Source organism: Monodelphis domestica, chromosome 1 (genome assembly GCF_027887165.1).
Source record: "Monodelphis domestica isolate mMonDom1 chromosome 1, mMonDom1.pri, whole genome shotgun sequence".
Lineage (NCBI taxonomy): Eukaryota > Metazoa > Chordata > Mammalia > Didelphimorphia > Didelphidae > Monodelphis > Monodelphis domestica.
Genome location: NC_077227.1, coordinates 283,790,357 through 283,806,285, shown reverse-complemented (window position 1 = coordinate 283,806,285; position 15,929 = coordinate 283,790,357). Strand labels below are relative to the sequence as shown.

Here is a 15,929-nt window from a genome sequence, read left to right as displayed (position 1 = left end):
TAGACAGTTCAGAGCACTGGGCCTAAAGTCAGGTATACCTGAGTTCAAATTCATCCTCAGACACTTACTAGCTATGTGACCTTGGGCAAGTCACTTAACCTCTGTTTGCCTTAATCCATTGGAGAAGGAACCACTCTATTATATTTGTCGAGAAAACTTCATGGATGGTATGACAACAGGATAATGCAATGAATAAATCTGTATTCAGAATCTAGCCTCAGAAAACTTATTGGTTGTGGAACCCTTGGCCAATTACTTAACCTTTCTCTATCTTGGTTTTCTCATTTATAAAGGGATATAATAATAGCATTTTGCTCCCAGAATGATTGGGAGGATAAAATGAGATAGTATTTGGCCTTCTTTCAAAATTTCCCACAAAATCATTTAAAAAAAAAACATTTTATTTTATATTTACATAGAGCTTTAGAGTTATTTTAAGATTCTAAAAACTAAATATAATATAGTATTTTTAATTAGAATACAAATAGAAAACATTAATTCAAATTTGAAAAATTAATGCAATTTTGAAATGATTTATAATTTCAATAGAAACCCATACCTAGTATCAGATGAAGAGGAAGAAGATGAAATTAACATTGAGAAAGAAGAAACAGAAGAACCAAAAGGGAAAAAAAAAAAGCAAAAGAACAAACAACTTCAGAAGCTTCAGAAAAATAAGCCATTACTTGTTGATGTTGATCTCAGTTTGTCAGCCTATGCCAATGCCAAAAAGTAAGATTATTTACTACAAAAAGAATCTTAAGTCATGTTAACATGTAAAATTTTCCTAGTGAATTCTTAGTTCAAAGATATTTTATTTACACAGTTACATTTAATAACAATTTTCAACATTTGTTTTCTAAAATTATAAGCTTCAAATTGTCTCCCTACTTCCCGTACCACACCCCTCTCAGAGATCCTTGTGAATTCTTAAATAATGAAATATTGTAGAGATTCAGGAAATGTTTCCTATTTTAAACATTAATTTCAATCAAACTACTTTTTTATTTGATCAGTTTTTACCATTATAGATCATTGATGGTGAACCTATGACACATGTGCCAAAGATGGCATATGAGCACTCTCTATGGGCACTCACGCTGCCTTCCCCTCCCTACCCCACCCCCTGCCAGAGTTCATTGCTAGAAAGGCAGAGGGCCTTGAGTGGAGCTGCTCCCCTCCCCCTCTCCACTTCCTGACAACTTTTTTTCACATCCTCTGCCCCTCTGCCCAGTAGACCAATGGGAGTACACAGTGGGTAAAGTGGGCAGCTCACAGGCAGCAGAGCTGGAGGGTAGCAAAGTGCTCAGACCCCTCCCCTCCTCCTCTCTATAATCGCTGAGGACATTCCTCATTTCAGCCTCACCTCCACCCAGCAACCCATCAGGAATGCTTTCTCCCTCCCCTGTGTTGGGTGGGGGAGGGCAGTCAAGCCTTGGCTGGCACTTGGTGGGGGAGTGGGGCATGTGGTCTCTAAAATGTTCACCATAAATCTAGTACTTCACAGAACAAAGTTTATGAAGCGTAAAGAATAAAAATTATGGGATTAAATTTATGTTATTGCAGATATTATGACCATAAGAGACATGCTGCTAGGAAAACACAAAAAACAGTTGAAGCTGCTGAGAAGGTATTGAATATTTCTTAGATTGTTCATTTTTCCCTCTCTGTTACTTTAATGACCTTACTGAATTTCTTCTTCCCTTCTTTTCCCAATATCTTTAAATTCACTTTTACATATGTGGTCACATGGTGTAGTAGAAAGAATATTGAAAAGGTAGTCAAGAGACATGGATTTTGGTCCTAGATTTGAGACTTATTAATTGGATAAATCTTAATAAATTATTTGTGTAAAATAATTTGCTTCTGAAGACCCCAGTTTCCTTTTCTACAAAATAGGGTACTGGTAGTAGATCCTCAAGATCCCTTGCACAAGCTTTAAAATTCTCAGATTCTAAGTTTCTTTCATTAATTATTATTTAGGTTTTACAATTAGCCCTTTTTTATAATGTATTCCTTCTAAAATTATTTTCTTCATTTGTAGGCATTCAAATCAGCAGAAAAGAAAACAAAGCAAACACTTAAGGAAGTTCAGATGGTTACCACCATTCAGAAAGCAAGAAAAGTGTATTGGTGAGTGAAATTTTTTTAAATACTTTTTAGTTTTTCTACTCATTTGAAGAGTCATTTTCCACCAAATGAAGAAATTAAAATGGATACAAGACAACAATGAAGCTTTCTCATTCTTTTAAAACTCCTTGGACCCAAAGAATCCTCATTCCATTGTGAGTGCCTTTGATTTACCATTTCACTTTGGAATTGCTAAATTTTGGGAAGTTTTACATTATATCAGATAGAAAGCTGTTTCTTCTATCTATTGTTCCTAATTCTGCCTTTTAGGATCCAGAAAAAAAAGTCTGATACCATTTATTGGACATGTGACCAGGAGGATTCCTTTGAGTATAGGTTAGATTAGGTAGCTGCTGTAGCTCTCACATTGTGTTAGACGGTAATCCCTTTTCTAGCAGAAGACTAGAAGCTCTCATATTCCATCCCCTCTGACATTCCCAGACCCTATAATTGAGCCTTCTATATGATTTACTGCTCTTTTGCCTTGGAACTTTAATACTTTGTATCAATTCTAAGACAGAAGATATGGGTTGAAAAAAATGGCCTTAATAAATGTATGTATTAAGTCTCATAAAGATTTTTTAGGGATGGGTGAATAGGTGTGTTGGTGAGTAGTTATTGATATAGTTTAAAAATTTATATTTTAGTTAAAAACCATTTATTTTCTCTCCCACTTCCCTGCCCATCATTAAAAAAAAAAGAAAATCAGACTTTTAATAAATATGCATAGCCAAGCAAAACAAATCCCACAATGGCCATGTGCAAAATTATGTCTTGTTCTGCATCTTGTATCCTTCACTTCTTCTAATGAGTAACATGCTTCTTCGTCAATCTTATGGAATCTACTTATTTATTGCATTGATCAGAGCTCTTCACAGTCTTTTCAAAATTGTTTGTCTTTATGCCATTATCACTGTTTTATAATAATTCTGTTAGTTAGTTCTGCTTACCAGTTTTCCCAGTTTTCTCTTCTGATGCTGATATTTTAATAATTTCTCAAAACATAATAGTATTCTTTTACACTTATATACCTTAATTTATTCAGCCATTTCCCAATTGATGGAAACCCCTTCTCTCTTAATTTCTAGTTCTAGATCCCTATGAAAAGAGCTGCTACAAATATTTTTATACATAAGTGTATTTTTCCTTATTCTTTGATTTATTAGTGATGTCTTTGAGTCAAAAGATATTATACACCATTTAGTGACTTTTGGAAACATAACTCTAAACATTTTTTCAGAATGACTAATCCATTTCACATTTCCACCTGGATGGCTATTTTTCTATATCACCTTTTAGGGAATTGAAGAGGCATTTAATAATAATTTTTTCAAGCATTTATTAGCCTCAGAATAAGAAAATCTCCTGCACCCATATCCAGGTCCTAAATGAAAGACTAATCGTTGTATTTTATAAGTCTTCCTAACAGTGCTTATGATGCCTTTTTGAATTGAACATTCACTTAGCAAATTATGGTAAATCACAACTTATTAATAATTTTTTCTCTTCTTTGACTTTTATTGGGCCCCTATCTTTAAAGTATGAAAGAATAAATTTTTTTTTTAATTCTCTTTTAAAATTGGCAGTTTAGGACAAGATACAGTGATTTGTCATGTAGATTTCAGGCAGTGTAAAAAGATGATCACATGAAACCATCAACTAGTTTTTTGTTTTCAGGTTAACCTTTGGCCTTCATGATGAAAGCTATTTTGAAAAGGAGAGGTAGATTCAGGCTACTTGGATATTTAAAAACTTATAGGAGGAGGGGGGTGGGGAAGATATGCTAGCTAATTTTTTTTTTCCTGATTTGACAGGTTTGAGAAGTTTCTATGGTTTATTAGCTCTGAGAACTATCTCATTATAGGTGGAAGAGACCAACAACAAAATGAAATGATTGTGAAGAGATATTTAACACCAGGTTTGTAAAATTCATTTTAAAGTTTTGAAGTATTTTTAAATGCACTGACTAGGTATCTTGACCCCAAAAAAATACTGTTTTTTTCCATCTTGTATTCTTTCAGATATCCAGTTGTTAAAAGAACAAAACAAAACAAAAGCCTTATAGAATTTAGAGGTGAAAGGAACCCTAGAGTTTATCTAATCCAACTCTCTTTTTGAGGAAAACTGATTCTATTAGAGATCAGATGGCTTATTCAAAATCTTTGTTAACAGGAAACAGGAGCCACAATCTTTGGACTGCATAGAAAGAAATTGTTCCACAACAAATTTCACTGACTTATTTCCACATCCCATTTAATGTATTAGTAAAACCAGTTTTAGTCTACTAAAATCCTCATAATCTGGTTGCCAGTGTACTACTTATTGAATTCCATTGTAATGAGTTTCCTGAAGGAAAAATCATGATTTTGTTCAATTTTTCAATACTAAAATTTGAAGCATTCTCTTTGTACTTTGAACATGTGTGCATTGTGATAGATGTTGCTTTTTTTTTAAAGGGGATGTTTATGTTCATGCTGATCTTCATGGTGCAACAAGCTGTGTAATTAAGAATCCAACAGGTAACCCTTCAAGTCTTTTTTAAGAAAATAAATCTTAATTCTGAATTGTAATTCAGAATTATAATACAATATTCAGAAATATAATACAATATAATACAATAATTCAGAAATATAATACAATAAAGAGCATATTGTTCTATTCTATCTTTTATTTCCTCTGTGCCTTAGAAAGCACTATACTTTCTGGAACCAAACATTTTGCTTCCTGATCTTTACCCCTTTAGTTTTCTGCCCTACCAGTCTTGTCCCTGTTGTTCCACCATCTGAATAGCACTGTCACTGGCCATGTCTGAGAGAAGCAACTAACTTTGTTTGACTCTCTCTGGGATTGTGTATAGATTCATCTTGATCACAGCCATTTTGGGCCTTGCTATGCATACTTTCTTCTCTCTCTCTAGCCTTTTTCTTCATATTCTGAGAACTAAAGTTAAATCACCACTACCATTGACTCTGAAAAAGGTGTAGTAATATATTGCCCTATTGTGCCACTCACTGTCTTTATGACTTTTCAACCATGACTCCTTTCCCTTACCACCAGTCCCCTATAGGTTTTGTTTTCCTTGTGTAATCTACTTAAGGGCAGGGACATTTTTATATACTTATTTTTTTATATATACACACAAAAATCCACATATGTGGGTGTATATATAATTTTTATATTTCTATCATCAGTGCTTAGCCATATTATGTACTTAATAAATGCTTTTCATTCATTTATTAATGCTCTTTCATTTTAATTTGATGAATCTAGAGTTATCCTATTAATATTTCTAAGTCTTAAGACTTAGAAAAAATATAGAAGTGTGATTATTTTATTTTTCAGGATTAATTTCTAAAATGAAATTGAAGTCACTGTGATATGAGAACATATTGCTATATGATTAGTTATATAGGGTGTCAATTTTAATTAGATTTATTTTTATAATTTTAAGAAATGTTGAACTTAACAAAAAAGTATTTCCATATACACAGTAGAACAAAAAAGAATTTTATATGAAACTAAATTTCCATTTCATATCACTTGTTTTTATTTTAAAACATATAATGTATATTCCACATATTACTTTTAACATTTTACTATTGTCTGTTTCTTCTGAACTATCTTTTATGCACTTTAAAAAGTATTAGAATGCCCCCCCCCTTTTTTTTGTTTCTGATATCTGGTGTTGCAATTTCCCTCACTTCAATCACCCCACTCCAATCCTTAATTAAATGACCCTATTTTAAATCCCATACAAGATAAATATTTCATTGCAATAAGATTTTTTTTAACCCTTATCTTCTGTTTCAGAATTGAATTTAAGTATTGGTCCCATGGCAGAAGAACAGTAAGGGCTAAGCAATTGGAGTTAAGTTACTTGCTGAGGACCACATAGCTAGGCAATGTCTAGGCTAGATTTGAATCCAGTACCTTTCTACTCCAGGCCTGGTGCTCTATCTAATGAGCCACCTTGCTGCCCCTTACAAAAAGAGTAATGCTTTGAGATATATTAGATAAATTAGAAGTGCCATTAATGTTCATATCCATTTTTAGTACTTACGATATATTTCAAAAGAAGTGAGTTGGGTTTTTTAGTTCTACCATCTGAAAAAAATGCATAGTTAGGTAGCTTAACAATTGTGACATTATTGTTGTAGGAGAGCCAATCCCCCCACGGACCTTGACTGAAGCCGGCACAATGGCATTGTGTTACAGTGCTGCCTGGGATGCTCGAGTTATCACCAGTGCTTGGTGGGTGTACCATCATCAGGTAACATGCTTTTGATTTTCCTTAAAAATAAATATTAGTGTATATTATCTGTGTGAACAGTGCACCAAAACTAAATTCAAGGAGCCCAGTATTAAAATATAGAATAGCTGGACTATTGGGCATCGTCACAATCATTGTTATATCCATTTCTTCCTGGTTGGAGTCCTTTCTTGGCATTATAGAGTCATGGTTAATGATATTTTATTTGATCTTGTTATATGCATAGTGACACAACTGGGACAAAGTAGGTGATATAATGGATAAAGAATGGGACTTGTCTGGAATACCTAAATTCAAATCCTATCTCAGACATTTACTAGCTTTGTGCTCCTGGGCAAGCCATTTAATTTCATAGCCTATTTCCTCATCTATAAAATGAGAACATTAATTGCACCTACCTTACCAAGTTGTATGAGTTAAATAGGATAATATTTGTAAAGTGCTTTGTGAACCATAAAGCAATATATACAATTGCCTTGAAGATGTACGATAAAAATAAAATTTTAAGAATCATTAGAAGGAGAAAGAGAGGAGAATATACATTTATATTGTGCCTACTATGTGCCAGGTACTATGCTAAGTGCTTTTCACAAATATTACCTCAGTCTGTGCCCACAACTCTGCAAAGTAGATGCTATTATTACCCCATTTTTCAGTTGAGGAAACTGAGGCAAACAAGTTTAAGTGATTTGCCTAGAATTACCTAGCTGTTAAGTGTCTGAAGCCAGATTTGAACTTAGTTAACTAACTTCAATACAATATCTACTGTGTCACCCACCTCAAACGCCATCTTTAATAATGGTAGAAATACTTTTGCAAAATACTTGGAAAAGATGTGATTGATAGGTATAGTTTATTATTAATAATCCTCCCTTTGACTAGTTTATAGCCATTTTAAACATTCTATTCTCTAGGTTGTCATATGCCAATTACAGAAAATTAATTCCATATTAATGAATGTTTTTGTTTCTACCTTAACTCTTAAAATTTTGTAGTAGCATTTATTTTATGCACTAAACTTCTTGTGCATTAATTCTTATGGAGAATTATTTTTGAAAGTTTCTTCCTTTCTTTCATATGCATGTTCAGCATATGAAGAAGAATAATCTCAATAATAATCTGTTTTAGTGTTCAGTGTTTTTAATAAGTTCTAGAGCTAAAAGTAAAATTAAAAATAAGGTTCTTGAATTGAAGCAGGCACCATGGGAAGAGCACTGGGTTTGGAATCAAGAAGACATGAATTTAAATCTAGCCCAAGTTACTTACTAGCTATGTGATCCCAGCAAATCACTTAATCTTTGTCTGTCTCAGTTTCCTCAACTATAAAATGAGGATAAGAATAGCACCCATCTCATAGGACCGTTGTGAGGATCAAATGAGATAATATTTGTAAGATGCTTAGCACAGTGACTGGCACAGAGTAGGTGCTTGTTCCCTTCTACTCTCCCTTCATGGTGAAGTTTTTCACTCATTCAATCTTTCTCATGTTCATTAAATCTAATATTATTTTCTAGGTGTCTAAAACAGCACCAACTGGAGAATATTTGACAACAGGAAGCTTCATGATAAGAGGTAAAGATTTAATATCAATCTCCTCATTTCCACTGATGGATTGTGGAGGCCATACATGTTTAGAAATCAATTTAATGGTATTCAGTAACATAGAGCAGGGATTGAATACAACTGTATCTTAGGTAATCTTTGTAGTAACTGGGAAGAGTTTTGTCTAACATTTATTGTTTTCAAATCTGTTAATGATTTCATTGACCCAAAATTATCTCTTCATGTCATAAAGCTACAGTAGAAGAAATTGATGAAAGCAAATTGTTTTAAGATGTGGCAAATGTAAAGCAGAGGACAACCATTTACTTCTACTGCTCATTAATTATTCATTATACATAATATAGAAATCTTTGAATAAGAAAAATCTCTGCATAATTTGTCATGTATTGAAATATGAAGCCACTAATGTATTTCTATAAACATAAGATATAGAGAATCTTTTTTAAAGCAGAAATATGCATTGGCTTTTTTTAGGAAAGAAGAATTTCTTGCCTCCCTCATATCTTATGATGGGATTTAGTTTCCTGTTTAAGGTACACTTCATTTCCCTAATTATTTTTTCTTTTCTTATATTTCATTAGAATCTAAGACAAAAGTCACATAAGTAAAATTTTATTTTCTAGGTAGATGAGCCATGTGTTTGGAGACATCGAGGAGAACGGAAAGTTAGAGTTCAAGATGAAGATTTGGAGACAGTGGCTAGCAGCACTAGTAAGCTAGCTTCAGAAGAAATGGAACCATTAGGTATTTTTGGATTTTATCAAATTTGACAAGTAGTGGCCTTTATTTCAATAAATCTCTTAAAAAAATTGAAAGAATAAATTTTATTTGGGATAATTTGAAAAAATATGCTTTTCTAGATTGTTAAGTATTCTGAAATTTGATTTTCCTTTGTCTTTATAGACTCAGTACCTGACACGGTGCCTTGCACATAGTAAGCATTTAATAAATGTCTGTCATACTCAAACTAAAAACCATTTAATTCAGGGGTAATTAGATGACTCAGTTGATTGAGAGCCATATGGAGACAGGAAGTCCTAGGTTCAGGTCTGGCCTCCAACACTTCCTAACTATATGACCCTAGGCAAATCACTTAACCTCATTTGCCTAGGCCTTCCTGTTCTTCTACATTGAAACCAATCCTTAGTATCAATTCTGAGTCAGACGGTAAGGGTTCAAAAGAAAGTATTTACTTCAAACCACAAATAAGGCTAATGTTTATAGAAGATTTGATTATGTCCTAAAATACTAAAAGTAATTTTAGCAAATGTGGAATTAAAGATTTCACAAAGAAGATACTTTAGCAATGTGTAAAACTAGTACTTAATTTTGTACCTAGGAAATTATCATAAATGATACATAGATGAATTTACAGTAAATGTAGTTTGTAATTGTAGAGACTGTATTGTCAAATGGATAGTGCTGGTTTTAGAATCACAAAAACTTTGGTTCCAATCCCATCTCTGATAATTACTAGTTTTCTTACCCTCTACAAGTCTGTTGCCTCTATGAGCCACTAGCCACTCCAAAGGACTTAAAATCATGCATAGATAAGTTGCTATTTGCAGTGATAGGAAGAAACCCCACACTCTTTTTAAGTTCTTTTTGTTGAGGAAATTACATATCCTTATAGCTTGTCATTTGGGATTTTGACTTCATTGATTTACCCCAAATTAAGAAGGTATGGTATTAATTAAAACAGTTAGCATAATTTCCTGTAGATAAGATTTGTATGGAGTATATGCAGAAAATATGAGAGAGATTATGGATAGAGAGATGGCCTCAAAGCCAGGAAGACCTGAGTTCAAGTGCAGGCTTAGTGTTCCTGGGCCAGTCATTTAACCTTTCAATCAACCAGTCAATCAATTTCTTCATTTTGCTAATGAGTGTTGGCAGAGGGAGTTTCCGTAGTTTTATATTCCTAATACATGTGACATCACAGGCTCTATTACTGTGTTTCTTCCTTCCTCTACCAGGCTATCCCTGGAATTTCTGGAGAGCATTTTTACAGTTATTCTCTATCCCTATGTAGTTTCTATATTAGTAATAATTTTACATTATTTCATTTAGTTGAGCAGTAGACAAAATACAAAAATAAACACACATTCTTTTTTTTTTCCGTAATGAAAATATTCAACAAATATGCTATAAGCCAGAAATTGTTAGATGACCATTGAGCCTTTGAGTCATCTGCGCTCAGAAAAGCATTTTTAGTAGCTTCCTGCCCCTCAAAACTGTCTGGAGTCAAACTGTTATTTAATTATAATGATCAAAATATTTAATTTAATGACCACTCTCTGTCCCAGAAAACTTGATAGCAAAACCCAGCAGAGAGGTGATGGATCACAGATTTTAAGTGTGGTATTTGTTAACAGATATGGCCACTGTGTCTTAATGGTTTTGCTTAAATGATCTTCTTTATTTTAAAATAGAAATCTAAATTAGGGGGAATAAGTTAAGGGGAAATGACTGGTATAAAAACAAAAATCATCAACAAAACTAAAAAAAGAAAAGAAAATTTTTCCTAATAAACTAGGCTCTTGACTCTTTGTCCAGGCTATTTGTGATAGCCTCACTTCAACTTTCCTTACTTTCCTTACACAGATGATGATGGTAGCAGCAGTGGAGATGATCAAGAAGAGTCTTTTGAAACTTTAGAAGAAAAGGAGATATCTCAAGGTAATCTAGAGGTCATTGCCATTCAGAATGACAAAAACAGGCCAAAAGAAGGATCAGCACAAGAAGAAAGTTCAGATGATGATGATGATGACGATGATGATGACAATGATGATGACAATGATAATAATAATGAGGAGGTGGAAGAGGAGGAATCTCAAAAAACAGTAAAAACAGGTCAAGAGGCTGCAAGTAAAAGGAAAGAGGAATCTGAAATGTCATTAAATTATCCAGATACTACAATTGATTTGTCTCACCTTCAATCCCAAAGGTAATTCAAAAGGCAAAGTGGAAAATGTTGATTTTTATGTGGTAAACTAAGGTTGGTGAAAACATAGAAAAAAAACAAAAAGATTGAGTCTGTCCTTTACTCAATCTGTTTATTCCAAGAACTATATGATAATTCCCTGTTTCCTTTTTTATATTTTTGAAAATAAGTTTTAATTGGTATCTTTTGTTTCTTATATCACTGTGGTGATTTACATTGTTGAAGTTATTGTATATATTGTTTTCTTAGTCCTGCTTACTTTAATCGGCTTCAGTTAATGTATATCTTTCCATGTTTTTCTGTATTCATCATATATGTCCATTTTTATCGGACAGTAATATTCCATTACAATTATATGCCACAATTTAATTAGTCATCCCAATCAATGGATATCTACTTTGTTTACTGCTATTAATTGGTATATGTGGAAACTTTCTTCTTATTAATAGCTTACTTGGTGTATACACCTAATGAAATCTCTGGTTCAAAGGGTATGGACATCTTAGTCACTTTATTTACAATAATTTCACATTAATTTCCAAAATAGTTATACCATTTTACAGGATAATTCCTTAAAAAAAAACAACAACCTGGAACAATTCTATGATGTGGAAATAACAAAATACAATATATGAAAATTCTTTATGAAATCTGATATCAGCTAACTTAGATCAAATTAGAAAAAACAAAACAAAACAAAAGGCTATCATTTCCTAAATTGATTAAATAAAACAGATGACCCCTCAGAAAGCTCAAAATACACCGTAAGTAACTTTTCCATGTGAAAAGCATAATATAGAGAGAACTATTGTGCAGAAAATCAAAAGGAGTAATATTACATGGACTTTGCCAGTTCATACTTAAAAACTGGGTTTATTTATAGAATTATTAATGAAAAGGGGTGTGTTAAAAGCATTTTGTTTTGAGTTCTAAAGGGATTTTCTTAGGCACCTAAGTGACTGAATTTATTCTCATTTTCACAGATCCTTCCAGAAAATAATTGCAAGAGAAGATTCTTCTGATGTGGTAAATTGTCTACTGTGCTTTTTAAAGAAAATAGCATTACATATACTTTTAAATGAAGAAAACAATTTTTTGAATAGTAATTTGGTAAAAATTAGGATTAGACTAAGCATATTATGTCTTATGTGGCAAGAAGCTCAAAATGAATGTGACTTGAATATAAAAGATGACACCATAAATTTTAAAATGAGATCAAGTACCTTTCACAACTGTGGTTAAGAGATGTCCTAAAAGATGAAACAGGCAATTTTGACTAAATAAAGAACATTTTAATGTAGATAAAATCGGGAAAATCAAAAGAGCAGAAAATGGGTAGAGTAGGAAACAATATTTGCAGCAATGTTTTTAATAAAAATCATTCAGAATTTACAGGTCAGCACATTGAATGCCATTCTGCAATAGATAAATTGTAATGAAATTTTCAAAAGAAAGCTTGCATATTATAAACAATCAAATGAAAACATGATGCAAGTCCCCATTAGTAAAAGAAATACAAATTAAAACAATCATACTATTGTTTTATTCCATAAAAATGTTATGGGGAGATGTGATCTATCTCTTTTGGATTTCTTTTTGGAATCATGCAAGAAAAACTACTTCTTCTCTGACCTAAGCAGTCCTACTATTGGGCTTATGTTGCAAGAAAGTAAAAAATTGAAATAAAGACCCATTTTATGTTTTATATTCAAAATACTACTGTTGTGGTAGCAAAGAACTTGAAACAAAGTAGGTGCCAATTGTTTGGGAAATGACTGAAATGATAGATTATTATTATTATTCACCAAACAATGATGAATATGAGGAATTCAGAGAAGTGTGGGAAAATTTCTTTGTGCTGATGCAGAATTAATTGAGTATACAAGAGAATAACATAAATGATGACAACATTACTGAAAAGATCACTAAAAGTAAGTTATATCTTAAGTAATGGAAAAACCTATGAAGGTCTTAAAGAGAAACAGAAGAAATGTGCCCTCTTGTGGCAGATAATTAGAGTCAGTAGGGCAGAATAACATTAAACAGGGTCTCTGTAGCAGATATTTTTGCTTTGTTAAGTGATTTTCTTTGTTACTTGGGAGGGTTAAAGGCATTCATAAAACATTTTTTTGCTTTTGTTTTTAATATTTGAAAAGTCATTAGCATTGGGGTTTATTTTTTTTTTATTTTCTTATTTTTATTTTTATTTTTTGCTTTTTTCTTTGGCTTAATAGAATGACAGTAAATTACATGGCCGGAGGCATTTGTCAGCCAAGGAGCGAAGGTAAAAAAAAAATTTGTATTTTCAAAAAGCAAACATCTTGATTTGTAGCTAATGATAGTTTAGCTGGCACATTAATTGTCTCTTTTCAAAGATCAGGTTTATTAATTTGAAATTAGGTTGTTATGAGTCTCAGAATAAAAGACATTCCCATTTAATTTTTAATGTTTGAATCAAAAAGGTTTTTCTATTTTAAGACCCAAACTTTATATCACTAGCATTAATATGGTCATTAACAAATTCAGTTGATAAATATTTATTAAATTTCATGTATAAGGATACAAAGGATACAAAGATAGGTCATAATCTCCACAGAGATTATAAAGACTAACTTAAATAACTGTTGATACCAGAGAAAGTAAAGCGGTCCCAGCTGGGAAGTCTTGATAGAGGAATGACATCTAAATTGGATTTTAAAAGGTGAAAGAAAGATTTTAGCAGATGGCAAACTGCCCCTCCATGAAACAATATATGTTGGAAAATAGTTTAGTTTGGAATGGGAAGGAAAGTAATATGAGATAAGGATTGCCAAGGAGGATGGAAGTTAAGCCACCTGTAGGAAAAAATAGATTCTGTTTACTTAAGAGCATATAATAAAGAAAAAATATGAGTTTTTTACTTTAGGAGCTTTTCCATAAACCTAAATGTGTACAGAAAATATACAAGTGAATTAAAGGGGAAAAATGCTTCCTAACTGTATTGGTCAAGTTAGAGAATAAATGGAGTTAGTTAATCAGGAAAACCTTTATGTAAGAGACTTAGAAAAATGAACTTAGAAAATGAGGACAGTATATCTGTTACAAGTCATTATCCACATTAGGGACTTGAAATAAGGTTGAAAATTGGGGGCGGGGTTGGAGACAGCTGGGTGGCTCAGTGGATTGAGAGCTAGGTCTATAGATGGGTGGTCCTAGGTTCAAATTTGGCTTCAGATACTTCCTAGCTGCATGACCCTGGGCAAGTCACTTAACCCCCATTGCCTAACCCTTACTGCTTCTGTCTTGTATTGGTACCAAGACAGAAGGTAAGGATTTTTTTTTTAATTTTTATTTTTTTAAAGAAAAATTATAGGTGTGGGTCAAGTGATAGAGGGCATTGAATGTCAGCATAAGCAGTTGTACAAGATGATATTTTAGGTTAGCTTAATATTAGACTGGTCTAGAAGAGGGAGAAAGTGGAAGAAGATGACCACTTGGAAGATAAGGATAATCACCAGGACGTTTACATGTAAGTGTTGAGAACCTCAATTAGAAAATTATGTGAGCTGTTTTGGAGTCTTATGTACCATGAAATCCAATTTGCATGTTTTAAAAATTATATTAGAAATGGTTGACTCCTATAGCAATCTAGGCTTTGAAGTCAAGTAGTATACCTGAGCCATTATTGGCAATTCACTTTAAGTCTTAAAGATAGCTAGCATTTAGACAGCATTTTATAGGTTTGCCAAGTACTTTACACAATTTATTTTATATGATAAAAAAAACTCTGTGGAGTAAGTGCTATTATTATCCCCATTTTAATAGATGAGGAACCTGAATCTGAGAGAAATTAAGTGATTTAATCATGGTCCCACAAGTAGTAAATATGAGAGACAGGATTCAAAGTCAGGTCCTTCTAACTGGGTCAGAGCTGAGACACAGTTATTTTGAATTCAGAGAATTAATTCAATAAATATCAGAAGTTTCTGTTTTGTTCATTTTTAGAGAAATGAAGAAAAAAAGACAATCAAATGACTCGACAGATTTAGAGATATTGGAAGAAAAAGAAAATACATTAAAGACTGAAGTTTCTCCAAATACAAGCAAAAATGTTCCAGGTCCACAACCAATGAAGAGAGGACAAAAGGTAGAGGCTGAGAAGTTATAAGATTACAAATAATTAATAATGAGTAGTAAAATGCAGTTTGAAACAATTGGGGGTTTGATTTTTCTTATTTTAAATGAAATAGAAGAAATTAAATTATTTAATGGTGATAATCACAGACTTCAATTTTAGAGGTGGGAGGCATTAATAACATCTAGAAAAGTATTTTGTAAAATATTATTTCATCCTTACAACTACTCCACAAAGTAGGAATTATTAATATTCCTGTTTTACAAATGAGGAAACTGAAGCAGAGATAGGTCAAATGATTTGCCCAGTGTCCTATAGCAAGTATTTGAAAACAAATCTGAATATTGTCTTCCCAACTCCATATCTAGGACTCTGTCCACTGGCCCATCTAGATAGCATCCTTCTCAAGATTCTTTGCCTATTTTTCTTTTTTTCTTTATTCTGCTCTGTATCCTATACTCTTATACTTTCAGGTCTTTTTGTCAAATCATTATTGTTTCTTGACAACAGGATAATTTCACCATGACCAAAAAAGTTTCCTCTCCAAACAAGTTACCTTTTCTCATTTTTCCAGATTGATTGGTAAATAAACCACTCTTCCAGTCCTTAAGGTTTGAAATCTCAGAGCAATCCCTATCTACTCTGTTCCTCGTCCAGCTTCAAAAATTCCCACCTTAAAAAGTTCTACCCCTTCTTATGTATTCCCATTGCTACCCCCTAGTTTCTTCCTCATTATACTTTGCTTGGACTCTTGTAATAACCTCAGAATCAATGTTACATGGTTATTCCTATCTTCAGGAAGATCACTTGGGCAGCCAATTGAAGGGAGAGATTGGAGTGTGGAGAGATTTGAGGCAGGGAGAGCTACCACAAAGTTGATAAAGTAGTCAATACAATTATGAGGACCT

The 15,929-nt window shown here is 32.7% G+C and overlaps 1 protein-coding gene across 3 annotated transcripts in view; it reads left to right on the top strand.

The window, feature by feature from the left end:
* NEMF (nuclear export mediator factor) overlaps positions 1–15,929 on the top strand; it is a 91,991-nt gene that overhangs the window by 36,508 nt on the left and 39,554 nt on the right. For all 3 annotated transcript variants that reach the window (XM_056810961.1, XM_016424351.2, XM_056810962.1), the window contains exons 14-26: positions 550–732; positions 1,567–1,630; positions 2,045–2,133; positions 3,945–4,048; positions 4,587–4,649; positions 6,288–6,400; positions 7,915–7,972; positions 8,438–8,496; positions 8,587–8,707; positions 10,568–10,910; positions 11,891–11,933; positions 13,142–13,191; positions 14,892–15,033. In XM_056810961.1, coding sequence (XP_056666939.1) covers positions 550–732; positions 1,567–1,630; positions 2,045–2,133; positions 3,945–4,048; positions 4,587–4,649; positions 6,288–6,400; positions 7,915–7,972; positions 8,438–8,496; positions 8,587–8,707; positions 10,568–10,910; positions 11,891–11,933; positions 13,142–13,191; positions 14,892–15,033 — 1,432 coding nt within the window. The remainder of the gene's footprint in view (positions 1–549; positions 733–1,566; positions 1,631–2,044; positions 2,134–3,944; positions 4,049–4,586; positions 4,650–6,287; positions 6,401–7,914; positions 7,973–8,437; positions 8,497–8,586; positions 8,708–10,567; positions 10,911–11,890; positions 11,934–13,141; positions 13,192–14,891; positions 15,034–15,929) is intronic.